General features: G+C 38.7%; 1 protein-coding gene across 3 annotated transcripts in view; it reads right to left on the bottom strand.

The window, feature by feature from the left end:
- Positions 1 to 4,481: 4,481 nt before the first annotated feature.
- BDP1 (BDP1 general transcription factor IIIB subunit) overlaps positions 4,482 to 12,381 on the bottom strand; it is a 43,782-nt gene continuing 35,882 nt past the window's right edge. For 2 of the 3 annotated variants that reach the window (XM_081930259.1, XM_081930257.1), the window contains exons 37-42: positions 12,035 to 12,233; positions 11,215 to 11,440; positions 8,440 to 8,482; positions 7,189 to 7,483; positions 6,185 to 6,416; positions 4,482 to 4,935 (exon numbers count right to left, since the gene is read on the bottom strand). In XM_081930259.1, the coding sequence (XP_081786385.1) occupies positions 4,813 to 4,935; positions 6,185 to 6,416; positions 7,189 to 7,483; positions 8,440 to 8,482; positions 11,215 to 11,440; positions 12,035 to 12,233 (1,118 nt within the window). In that variant the 3' untranslated portion in view covers positions 4,482 to 4,812. The remainder of the gene's footprint in view (positions 4,936 to 6,184; positions 6,417 to 7,188; positions 7,484 to 8,439; positions 8,483 to 11,214; positions 11,441 to 12,034; positions 12,234 to 12,381) is intronic. The other variant, XM_081930258.1, reaches the window with a different exon arrangement.

Below are 12,381 nucleotides of genomic sequence, written 5' to 3'. Positions count from 1 at the left end.
GCCCAATAGAGAGACGGAGCGAGGCCTAGGCGGCACGAGGCCTTCCCCTCGCCAGGCGCCGCCTGCTTCTTCCTGGTACCTCAGACCAATGGAAGAGGCAGGCGAAGGGAACAGGAGGGGATTGTGGAAAGCGACATGCCGGCCCTCTCTCGCCCTCGGTTCCAAATCCCTTCCCGTCTTCCCGAGGAGTGTCTTTTTCCCGTCCCTTTAAAAGAAGGCTGCCTTCTTTTCGTTGGCAACGTTGTTCTGACTTTTTAGCAGGTGTGCGAGTGGCAGAAGTTCACACCAGCTTTGTGGTGCTGCGTGGAGGAGTTTGGCCCCTTCAGTGTTTCCCAAACTTGGGTCTCCAGCTGTTTCTGGGCTACAGTTTCTATCATCCCTGACCACTGCTAGCTAGGGATGGTGGGAGTTGTGGCCCCAAAACAACTGGAGACCCAAGTTTGGGGAACCCTGGTCTAGATAGTGGCGACCCCCAGCCAGCACTCGCAGATAATGGGAGTTGTAGTCCAACACCTTCTGCAGGACCATTCTTAACCGATTCCATTGCACTGGTGCTCACAAGCAAGGGTAGTAAAGGTACAAGGTTTCCCCTTGCTGTGTGGCTCCAGCAAGTTGTATTCAGAGGTAGACTACCTCTGGTTGTGGAGGTTTTGTACAGCTGCAAACAGCTGGAGATAACGTAGCAGAAAGAGGTGGGGAGGTTTGCATAAAGAAATTAAGCCCATCAGCAGCTGTATCTTCCATAAATTTCACCAGTACTGTTTCAAAGTCTGCTGGAGCTAATTACTGTCATCCACATTCCGCAGCAGTGAAATAGTGAACAAAACAGATTACTAGTATAGAGATTCAGTAGTGGGACAAACTACACCTATTGGAATGCTTATTCATCATAGACCTGTTAAAAGTTCTGTTATGGAAGAAAACATCCTACCCTATAGGAAAATTAATGGCCAGCCATACAGACTTTCAAATAAAAAGAGAGAAATGCAAACAGCAGTAGCCTATGAAACTAGATTGGTGCTTTCTGTTAAGCATGGAGCGAGAAACAGGTTTTGCATACAATTATGTAATAGACACAACAGGTCTATAAATGTAATGAATGAAATGATCAATATATTTGACCCAAGTGAGCAAGACACTGCTTTGAGCAGGGCAAATTGATTTTTGACAAATTTCCTTTTTAAATAAAATTAATATACGGTATGTCCATGAAGCTTAGCACAGCCCTAAAGCATACAGCATTTTGCATGTACAAGGTTGCCAGTTCCACCTTCCAAACAATGCTGGGCCATTCAAAAAGGTACATTTGGTAGATAAACTAGGCACAAATTTATTAATTATCAACCTATGTATATATTGAGAATATTGTGAATATTCACCAGAAGCAAATAGAAGGGGAAGAAATGGAGGCACTGAGAGATTTTACTTTCTTGGGTTCCATGATCACTGCAGATGGTGACAGCAGTCACGAAATTAAAAGACGCCTGCTTCTTGGGAAAAAAGCAATGACAAACCTAGACAGCATCTTAAAAAGCAGAGACATAACCTTGCCGACAAAGGTCCGGATAGTTAAAAGCTATGGTTTTCCCAGTAGTGATGTATGGAAGTGAGAGCTGGACCATAAAGAAGGCTGATCACCAAAGAATTGATGCTTCTAAATTATGGTGCTGGAGGAGACTCTTGAGAGTCCCATGGACTACAAGAAGATCAAACCTATTCATTCTTAAATAAATCAGCCCTGAGTGCTCACTGGAAGGACAGATCCTGAAGCTGAGGCTCCAATACTTTGGCCACCTCATGAGAAGAGAAGACTCCTTGGAAAAGACCCTGATGTTGGGAAAGAGAAGGGGACACAAGAAGAAGGGGACGACAGAGGATGAGATGACTGGACAGTGTTCTCGAAGCTACCAGCATGTGTTTGACCAAACTGCGGGAGGCAGTGGAAGATAGGAGTGCCTGGCGTGCTCTGGTCCATGGGGTCATGAAGAGTTGGACACGACTAAACGACTAAACAACAACAACAACAGAGCAGTAGTAGGTACAGAACACTGTCCACAATAATCACAGAGCCTACTGTTATTACATATGGCATACAGAACTTGCTGTTGGTAATATCTTGCTGCTGGTGGTGCTGAGAGACACTTCATCTGCTCTGACTAGTCTCAAAAAATGACTGTCTTAACAGGGATCACAGTCTGTAGACACAGCTAGTTCTCTTAGAGTTAGACATACAATTTGTTAAAGCTAAATCACTTGCAATTTTGCAGAAAAACAAACTAGTTAAAAAAACATTTAGGACAAATCTTTCAATTATCTCACTATCTCTACAGACAGGCACTGATCTGAGCCACACTTGCTCATATTCAGGGAAGTCTGACAGTTAAGTCCAGTCGTGAACAACTCTCGGGTTGCAACGCTCATCTCACTTTGCTGGCCGAGAGAACCAATGTTTGTCCGCAGACAGTTTTTCCTGGTCATGTGGCCAGCATGACTAAGCTGCTTCTGGCGAAACCAGAGCAGCGCACGGAAACACCGTTTACCTTCGCACCGGGACAGTACCTATTTATCTACTTGCACTTTGATGTGCTTTCTAATTGCTAGGTTGGCAGTACCATTTACTGTACCCTAAATCACCAGCCTTTAAAGAAAGACGTAACAAGTTCAGTGGTACAAAATTATTTATTCACATAATTTACATATATAACACAAGCGCTACTAGCGCTTTCTTTGAAATAGAAAGCTTCCACAGGAACATTACACACAGTTGAGAAAAAAAAGTGTGTCACACTTTCCAGGACAGCAACCCCTTATCATATTTTTATGCAAATGAAATGCTCTGTTTCTGAACCCAGCATATTTAGTTCCCTTCTGTCATTAAATATATACAATACTCATGAAAGAAATATGCATGTTTTAAAGACGTTTAAAAGGGATAACCAAGAAAACATGGTTTACAGTGAAAGCTAATAGGATCGACTGTTCTTTCCATTTAGCAAGGAAAGATAAGGCACCTTCTAGCTGAGCTTTTTATGTGATTTCTAAAAAACAATTAGTTTTGCTTTGTAATTTAAAACAATTCCAGCAAATTACATAAAAACGTATTTCATTATTTCAGCAGCCTCATCTTGAGTGTACATAATTTGAGAGTACATTATATCTCCTCCATGTGATTAACATGAAGTAACAGCATACTGGAACGGATTCCACTTTCTCTGAGTCTGTTGATCTAAATTTATATTTGGTAAATTATTCACATTTATTTGGCGCTTTTTTTTTGTTCTATTTAGGGCTTCAGATATGACAGAATTGAAACAAAATTCAAATGCTCAAACCAGCAGGCAAATATAGACTTGTTAGTTTGAAAATTAAAATACTGGGCAACATGCAGTCGTGTGAATGGACTTTTACTTGTGCAATTGAGTTTCCCTTCTTTTCTTTTCGACTTCACCTGCCCAAATCTGCTCCAGAGGATAGTCCAACCTACTCGAGCAGATTTGGATAGAATTTGGACAGTGTTTGTTCTGGTTTTTTCTGGCGGAGAACTGACACACTTAGTGGACATCCACTGATGTGCTACTGATAACTATATGATACACCTTTAGAAAAAGTGAAGAGTATGTAATGCTTCTATTATCCAATTTAATAACATAAGTAATTTTGTTTTGGGATGATATATGTCACAAACCAGATGATTTGGGAAAGAGAAACAGCTACAAAATTGTATGCTTAGTTGGACAATTGCAAGTGAGAACAACTACTTCCAAGTATTTGCAAATATTAATATTTATGGGGAAATGTAGAATAAAGTTATATTCAATTGCTAATTTGAATATTAGCAATTCAAACTGCTAATAAAGGAGATGAGCAATATTTGGTATCCAAATCACTAGGTTCAAGAAAAATGCAGAGAAAATAGGACACCTTTCTCAGAATGAGCACAACTGATTTAGACAAGTTTCCCCAAAAATGTCGCATGGAAGTTGTGCCTTTTAGCAAAATCATCGCCAACCAAGGCTATAAACAGGGAAGGATAAAAGTCAAAAATCTAAACAGGTAACAAAAGTGGGGGAGGGAACCAGTAATAATCATGATATATTATCCTTTTATATATTGGGGCTGATCTTATTCTTGAACATCCAATTCCTCCTTGTCAGTGGGTGTTTGATGGGTCATTTTATGCTTTTCATTGTTTTTAGCTTTTTCATTTAAAATTTAGTGCTTAGAAATAGAGTAATATTAAATTCCTCTTTTATCTCCAGGACGGACAGAACTAAGTTGGCATAGTTAAAATTTCTATACATTCAACTTAAATAAATATTTTTTCACATTTATCTCTGTACATTGAAAAGAAATTAAACATTACATTTTTGAACAAATTCACATAGGCATTTGTTATAAAATAATAATATTAATAAGATGACTAAAATCAGAACTTGGCTTATTTTATGATCCACATCCCATAAACATTTACTTCACAAAAAGAAGTAAAGATAATTTACAGCCCCCACAAACATGAGCATTATCTTTAGATAGTGTCTGCTCATTCTTCATGGCATTTCTCAAGTGTAGCCATGCATCTAGAAACTACTTGTACCAAAATAAAACACAGATCTGGTGCTGTTCTTGTGAGTATCTTGGAACTTAAGAGACTAGTGTTTTCTTCAGTGTTTCCAAATGATAGATTATTCATAGTAAAAGAAAAATAATTCTGCATTAAATGTAAGGGCCAACTGAAAACTTGTGACTAGTCAAAGGCATTACATTACTGCTACAATGCATTCTTGGATGCCAGGCATTTGATAAGCTCCTCAGTTATTCTGAATCATCCACCTCCATAAAAATATCACTAAAGAAATATTCTGAGATCCTGGTTGGTTCTTCTTCTTTTCCCGGCTCCTTAGTAATACCTTCCTTTTCAGATATCTCAGATAAAATCTACAAGAAAAACAAACAGATAAAAGCAACAGATAAGAAATATGTAAATGTTAAATGTTAAACTAACATCTGCTAGGAGTGCATGATTTTGCTCACTTGTTTCAGAATATAATTTTCTATACAAATCACACTGCAATAGCTATTCTAAAACATTTTTAATGGATTGAATCCAAAAGTGGCTCTTGCTTGAGAGTCTGTCCATGAACAGAAGTGCTTTTGATCCAATGGAGAATTCTACTTGGAGAGGAGGCAGAGAAGAGGTGGGTTGTTTTTTTCCAATTTCACATGTCCTCTGCAGCACCATGCAACACCTCTCACTGTTGTGGGAGTGTCTCCAAACTCTTCAGAGCAGATTTGTGGAACTGGGGGCGGTGGGGGGGGGGTCAACCAACAAAAATTGTTGGCTCCCATTAGTAGTCTTTTGGAACACTCTTTCCGTGACAGGAGCTCTTTTCAGGGAAGCTTTAGATTCAACCCAATAAAGAAGAGATTCCCTTATTGACTAAAGAGGGATAGCCAGTAGTCTTTACATCAGGGGTTGAGAAATGTTGCTCAACTACAACTCCCATGATTCATAACAATTCGCTATGCTGGCTAGGGCTGATGGGAGTTGGAAGTACAACATGGGCCACAGGTTCCCCATCTCTGCTCTTCACTGATTTGAAGTAATTCAAACCTTGCTTTATCACAATGTAGAGCCACAAAGCATACACCAGACTGCACACGGTGACATGGCCTTTAAAAAATACCTTCTGGAGAAAAACATATCTTTCACTCTCTACATAGGTTTTTGACACAGCTACAGGGCAATGAAGTTTTGTTTCTGGCTTAATTGTTTACTTTTCCATGTTTGTTTGTTTTATAAAATTTATACACTGCTTGATTGTAAAAAAAAAAAACTTTAAAGCGGTTTGGAGCCTACCGTATATGTTTCTGGGAGAACTAAGTAACTAAAAGACCAAGGAGGTTGTGGAGAACTAATTACTGTTAAATTTTTATAATTAAGTTAAACAAAAATTTGCTAGAGATTTAAAGACAGGCAGTGTCTGTCTTTAAAAGGCCATGCAGTTCTACATTCCATGAGTCACAAAGTGAAACAATTCATACAAAATATGGCCTAACCACTAAAGCACCTTTCTGTGTGCAGCACAATGAGGAATGCACTAATAAATGAAGAACGGGACATTATCTTACGAGCTGTGGAGTTCAACACACTTTAATAGATGATGTGTAATAAAATCATGCATACCTGAACAGTAGAGGAGCTTCCATTCTCACAGTTGGAGGTTGATGGAAACGAACTATTTTCTTGAGTATCTTCCTTGTTGTTTGAGGACAACTTTGGAAATTCAACAGTGCTTTCAGAGACCAATATATGAGGTTCCTGGAGAGGCTGTTTACTCCCTTTACTAGTTACTTCATCATCACTATTATTATTTTTGCAAATTAAAGGTAAAAATCCCAGAGATCTTTTATATGACCTGTTCAATACAAAAATAATACAAATGTCAAGATAAATTGTCCGACATATGGTGATAATAATGAAAGTTAAAAAACAACAACCCACAACCCTCTCATGGGAATCTTGGAATTGTAGAGTTGGAAGGGACCCCAAAGGTTATTCTAGCTCAACGCCCAGCAATGCAAGAATCCTGCTAACAATTATTCATGGGTAGGCTTGAGCCATCAACCTTCTGGTTAACAGCCAGATGCATTGACCCATTGTGCCACAGGGAAACTAAGACTTATTAAGATTGATTTTAAAAAGAAAACAATAAAACACTTTCCTCTCATCTGGATTAACTTTTCTGCTGTATATGGTACAGAATCGGGAGCTAGTCAACTCCTTTGGTGGTATTGCTACTTGATATTGTGTTCATGTGAGGTTATTCTACCGCTTGCGTTGGGTTTACATAGTACTTTAGTTTTGTCTGTACCTTGTTAGCAGTAAAGCAGATTGGTGCAGACCTTAGTGCATTGGTAAAGGACCCCTGGATTGGTTTAGTCCAGTCAAATTCAACTATGGTGTGCGGTGCTCATCTCTGCTTTCAGGCCAAAGGAGTTGGCATTGATCTGCACACAGCTTTTCCGGGTCATGTGGCCAGCATGCCTAAACTGCATCTGGTGCCATTAGACGACCGTGACAGAAGCCAGAGCGCATGGAAACGCCGTTTAGTGATGTGCACATGTTTCAACACCACTACAAAGCGGGGGAGCAGCATAGCATACTAAAAACAGCTACTAAATAAGTACCTGGATAATTGTCTTTTTGGAATGACTGCTGTGCCTCCAGCTTGCTCTGATTGTACAGATTTACAGGTTTCAACTGAGTTTTTCTGTTTTTCACTTGTTTCTGATTTTCTTGCATGGAGTGTCCTTGACACTTGGTCACCAGTAGCAGCTGCTTCATCAAGGAGCACAGCCCCTAAATTCAGAGAAGATTGAGGGTGCTCTCTTTCCATTACTTTTACCTCCATAGATTTAGGTACTGGTCTAGAGGTGGAGGTGGTTTTCTTCTTTGAAATGTTCGATTTTCCTGACTTTTTCCCTTTTTAAAAAATAAGACGACAGCAAATACAAATAAATAAGCAAAAAATATAGAATCTGCTACAGGGAAATTCCATTTTACTCTATACAAAACAACAAATTTGTCTCATTTCCCCACATATAAGATATTCCAACAGAAATAGACATTCAGTAACATCAACTCATGCCCAAGAGACAACAAGTTCTGTGAATCCGAAAGTGGCTATAGATGCATTTCTCAAACAGCATCTGCCCAACCACACAGCACATGAGGAACTACTTTTGAAAGTAGAGGGTGAGTTTCAAAATCAGGAATCAGGTGGGTACTGACAGTTGAGTGCTTCTGCCACTGAAAACCTACATCTTCATCCAAGCTTACTGATATGGATCTTTTGTTGTTATATGGTATATTTTTATTTTACTTATTGTCATATAAACCACCATGGCATTTCTTTGAAATGAAAGATGCTATGTAAGTAATTTAAAGAAAGAAAGATGTTTCTGATCTGGACGGAGGAATACCTCAAGGCTTGCCTCTCCCAATATGAACCAAGCCAGACCCAGCAAGCACCTGAAGTCCTTCTTTGAGTGCCTCCTCCATGAGAGATCTGGGGGGGCTATTCTGTGGTGGTTCCCCGTTTGTGGAATGCTCTCCCCAGAGAGGCCCGTCTGGTGCCTTTTTAAGTGCCAGGCAAAAACATTCGTCTTCTCCCAACCCTTTGGCTAATTAAACATATCTAAGGTGTGAGGTATTGTTTTTGTTTGTTATTATGTTATGTATATTATAAACTGCCCCGTGATATTTGGATGAAATTTAATTAATTAATTTGGTATAGAAATTTAATTGATTAATAATGCCTGCTGTTAAAATAAAAAATTCAATAATGCATTTGGGATGCTGGCGTACATCAATAGCTAACTATAGAAAATCACATGTTCCGTGCCTTTGTATGTGAAAACAATATAAATTTCACCTACCAGCAGCTTTCCTTGGTATACAACTTGATTTCATAGAGGCACCCTGCATGAAAGGAAATATGAACATCCGTATAAGTTCATTTTCAGAAATATGATTCAAAAGGACAATACACTTGCTTCTATTATTTAGACTGTGAAAGAACAGGGATTAAACTTTTTAATGATACATCAACTTCATTTCCTGAAGTAAGGCTGAATTAGTATTATTTGTCCCCCAATATATTTCATTACAAGTGAATTAAGATATTTGGCTAAGGGTAAATGTGTTGAAACAGTTTACAAAATCCTCCATCTTGAATGGAAAAATACTACATCTATTTGGGGATTCAAGATAATATCTATGCCAGTGGTGGACTTCCAAAAATTTGCATGATGAACTAATTCATTTATGTATTTTTGGTTTTTATGGAAGCCGCCCAGAGTGGCTGGGGAGGCCCAGCCAGATGGGCGGGGTATAAATAAATAAATAAATAAATAAATAAATAAATAATAATAATAATAATTTACTTCCTAACCTGAACACTGCTTCCAGAAAACCATTTAGATTTGGGTTTTCAATTAATTTTTTTTCTAGGGTCTACTAAGGTACCTAAAGCAGAAGTTGAGAGGAGACTCATATATATCTCCAACAAAATTTGTCTTGCAAAAGTTCTATTGTATAAGTGGAAGTCTGCTGTGCTAGCAGAACAGCAATGTTGGACACGAACCCATGTTTGTTTCCTGGTTCTCAAATGATTAAACATGGGGTTGTGTTCAACACTGCTGTTCTGTTAGCACAACAGACTTCCACATGCAACAGAACCTTCCCTTCCTTTCCTGTGCACCCTCAAAATCTGCCCCTAGAGTTAGAGGACCTCCTGGAGCAGCTTTTGAGGGTGCACAAGGAGATGAAAGGAAGGGGAAGTTCCACTGTGTACCTAGAACTTTGCACATACAGCACTGGATGCAACCCATAAAGTGGAAAACTAGGATTTTATCTAATGTTGCACCAGCGGAGTTCCAATGGCTCAACAGGACTTTTACTCTCCTCCTCCTACATCTCCCCTAAATCTGCTCAGGAAGATCTCCCAAATCTCCAGAGCTGATTTTGATGGTGCTCAGGGGACAGGAGGGAAAAAGGAAAATCCCTTGCGCACATTTAAGCCCCTTGAGCCAGTAAAGCTGCAGCTTTGGGTATGACCCCTAATTTCCAAAACTACATTTCCTGAGAAAAATTCTCATAGTTTATTTAATTAATCTGCAGCATGTGTTTATGATATATTTTTTATTTATTTTACCCATAGAAACATACAAAGAACATAACTTAAAATACGAATAAAGCTCAGTTCCACATACAAATACATAGCAAAAAACACACACAAGAATTACTCTACAAAATACAGTAGAAAGATATCAAATGCCACTATGATCTTTAATGTGACTACAGCAATAACAGCTATGCATTATTAATTTAGATGGCAGATCCCACAACTCAATATAATAGCCGTAGCTAACCTTTTCAGGATGAAATTTCAAGTGATGTCTCTGGGGACCAAAATGTAGACGTGAGCTTTGTTAAAAACCAAATTATCGTGGCTGCCTTCAAAAAGGCTTTCTCATTAGCCATTTCTCTCTGTTTTAATTCATTTTTAAAATATTTCATTACAAAATCAGTTTACAAACTTTTTTTTTAAAAAAAGAGGAACAATTCTGATACGGTCTGGATTGGATCACAAAAACCTTTTGGCAACAGAGCATGGGAAAGGTCAGATTCACCCCACCCCAAAAAAAATATTAAAAGAACACTTTTTAAAGAGACTTGTTTTCAGAGGCATGGGGGCGGGAGCAGAAACAGCCCTTGGGCCACGACTTGGCAACCCCTGCAGTATACAAGTGATGGGGTTTGAATGCAGATTAAACTAGAATGAAGAGGCGCTGTATTTCCTCTTGCACAGTCCTATAATCCGCTCTGTGATGAAAAGATTTCTTTCAGAATTGTTAGGAAAGTCAAGAATCCTAGTCAAATTTCACAGAAACTGTCTTGCTGCTCACAAATGGTGATGAAAATAGGTGAAATTTACACTGGCTTTAACACAAGCTAAACAAATGTTGCTGGTTTTCTATGCACTTGACTGTGTCAGTCCCAATCTGTGTTCTTTTGAAACTTTCAGGTTTTTTCCATTTGATTTTATTTTGCCGATTCTTTCTGGTTAGATTCCTTATATTTAGGTCCCTGGGCTGGTCATAAGCTTCTGCAAAGATTCATAAGGCACCCACTATGCCTGTTTGTTTAAACAGATAGTGTCATTTAACTTTTGTACTGGCTTTCCTATGTGCACGTGCCTAACAATTCTCCAAATTAAACAACCACAAAATATAAATACAATGGAAACTAATTCTCAACTCAGTAGCCAAATTCTTTAACACCTGTTCTCAAAGTTCCCAAATGAGTGGTTTAAAACATTTGTTCATTTTAGATTTCTTCTTTGTAATAAATACCCTAAATAAATACATTTCTCAAAATGGAATGGACTACTGTGCATAAGAAAGCAGTCAAAAATCAGAACATCCTAAAAAAAATAAGCATGTTGTTTTCAATTGCAGCACTTCACCATAGCGCAGGGTTCTTAAAAATTGACTCTTTTCTATTGCTGCCATCAAAAAACAGCACTGAGACATATTAGAAGTGCTTTCTCCATCCTTTTTTCATGCAACCTCCCAAGTTTTCTTCACTCAGGCAACAGATAGCGAACCCAAAGATTCTAACTTTTGTGATTCTCTGAATTAATCTCTGACCTTATTGGTGCTTTCCAGGTTTCCCCCTATAGGAGAAGACGTTTTTTTCTTTTCAGGGGCATTCCTGCTTTCTTCAAGGGCTTCAGCATGCCTTTTCAGATTCCGCCAAGAGGTTGAACCAAGCTCTGCCAATTGTTCCAACGAGGCTTCCAGCAATCCTTCTGCCCTCGCAGTGTTGTCCAAAGAGACAGCATTTTCTTCAATAGCAGCTGTTACGGCTCCAAAGCTGTACAAAGTTGCCATGCAAAAGTTGTGAAATTAGTGTTATTTAATTCAATGTAAATTTAATTCAAATTAAAACTCTCATTAATAGCAATAATTTAATGCCCTTTGAAAGCTGCAATGCTTGTCTCCTTAACTTGGCAGAGGTTTCACTTAGACCAATGGGACTACAGTCCAAGTAACTACTGTATGCTTAGGACAGAGCAGTAAAAACTACTCTATCTGAAAGTAGCTCCTTGCCTTGAGCTCACAAGAAGAATTTTGTCCTTTGACAAGGTACAGTTCCAATCAGCTGGCAGTTCTAATAGTTTTATCATGAATAACTTGGCTGACCACAAGAAGAGGGGAAACATAGAGCCTATTTCATGTTCCCACAAGGTGAATCCCATCAAAACTTTCATTTGATAAAAGGGCAAATTCTCTTCCATTATATCCCTTTAAATCAGGCATAACTAATTTTTTTCCAGCCAGAGGGCTATATTCCCCTCTTCGCCAATTCTCTGGGAGCTGCACGCTCATATAAGGGCACTACCATCTCCAGTCTTAAGTACACCCAACAAAAGAACATCAGTTCATATTAAAAGATAATATTACTTACTTATCTTCTCTTGCCACTTCTGTGGAGTTCAGATTGTCTGGGGTAAAAAAAACTGGTGCTGGAAGCAGCTGTTCAGACGCTTGTTGTAGCAAACCGGATCCGTCACTGCAATTCTCTGAACCAACGGAGATTTCCACCAATGTTAAAATGAAGGTTGGCTCCTCTCCCTTTGGATATTCTTCAACTCCAGCACTAACTACTAAGATACATATGTGGGGCAAATAAAAGATTAATAATATATAAACTAACATCGTTCTGCATGCTGTTACTCTCTTCAAAAACCCTTGCAGTATTTTTTATTTTCACAAGTGATATGCAAGTGCTGTAAGAAGAGAGCAAGGTTGCTC

Source organism: Podarcis melisellensis, assembly GCF_964234715.1.
Source record: "Podarcis melisellensis genome assembly, chromosome: 11".
NCBI lineage: Eukaryota > Metazoa > Chordata > Lepidosauria > Squamata > Lacertidae > Podarcis > Podarcis melisellensis.
Note: the sequence above shows the minus strand (reverse complement) of the source record. Positions and strands in the feature narration are given on the sequence as shown.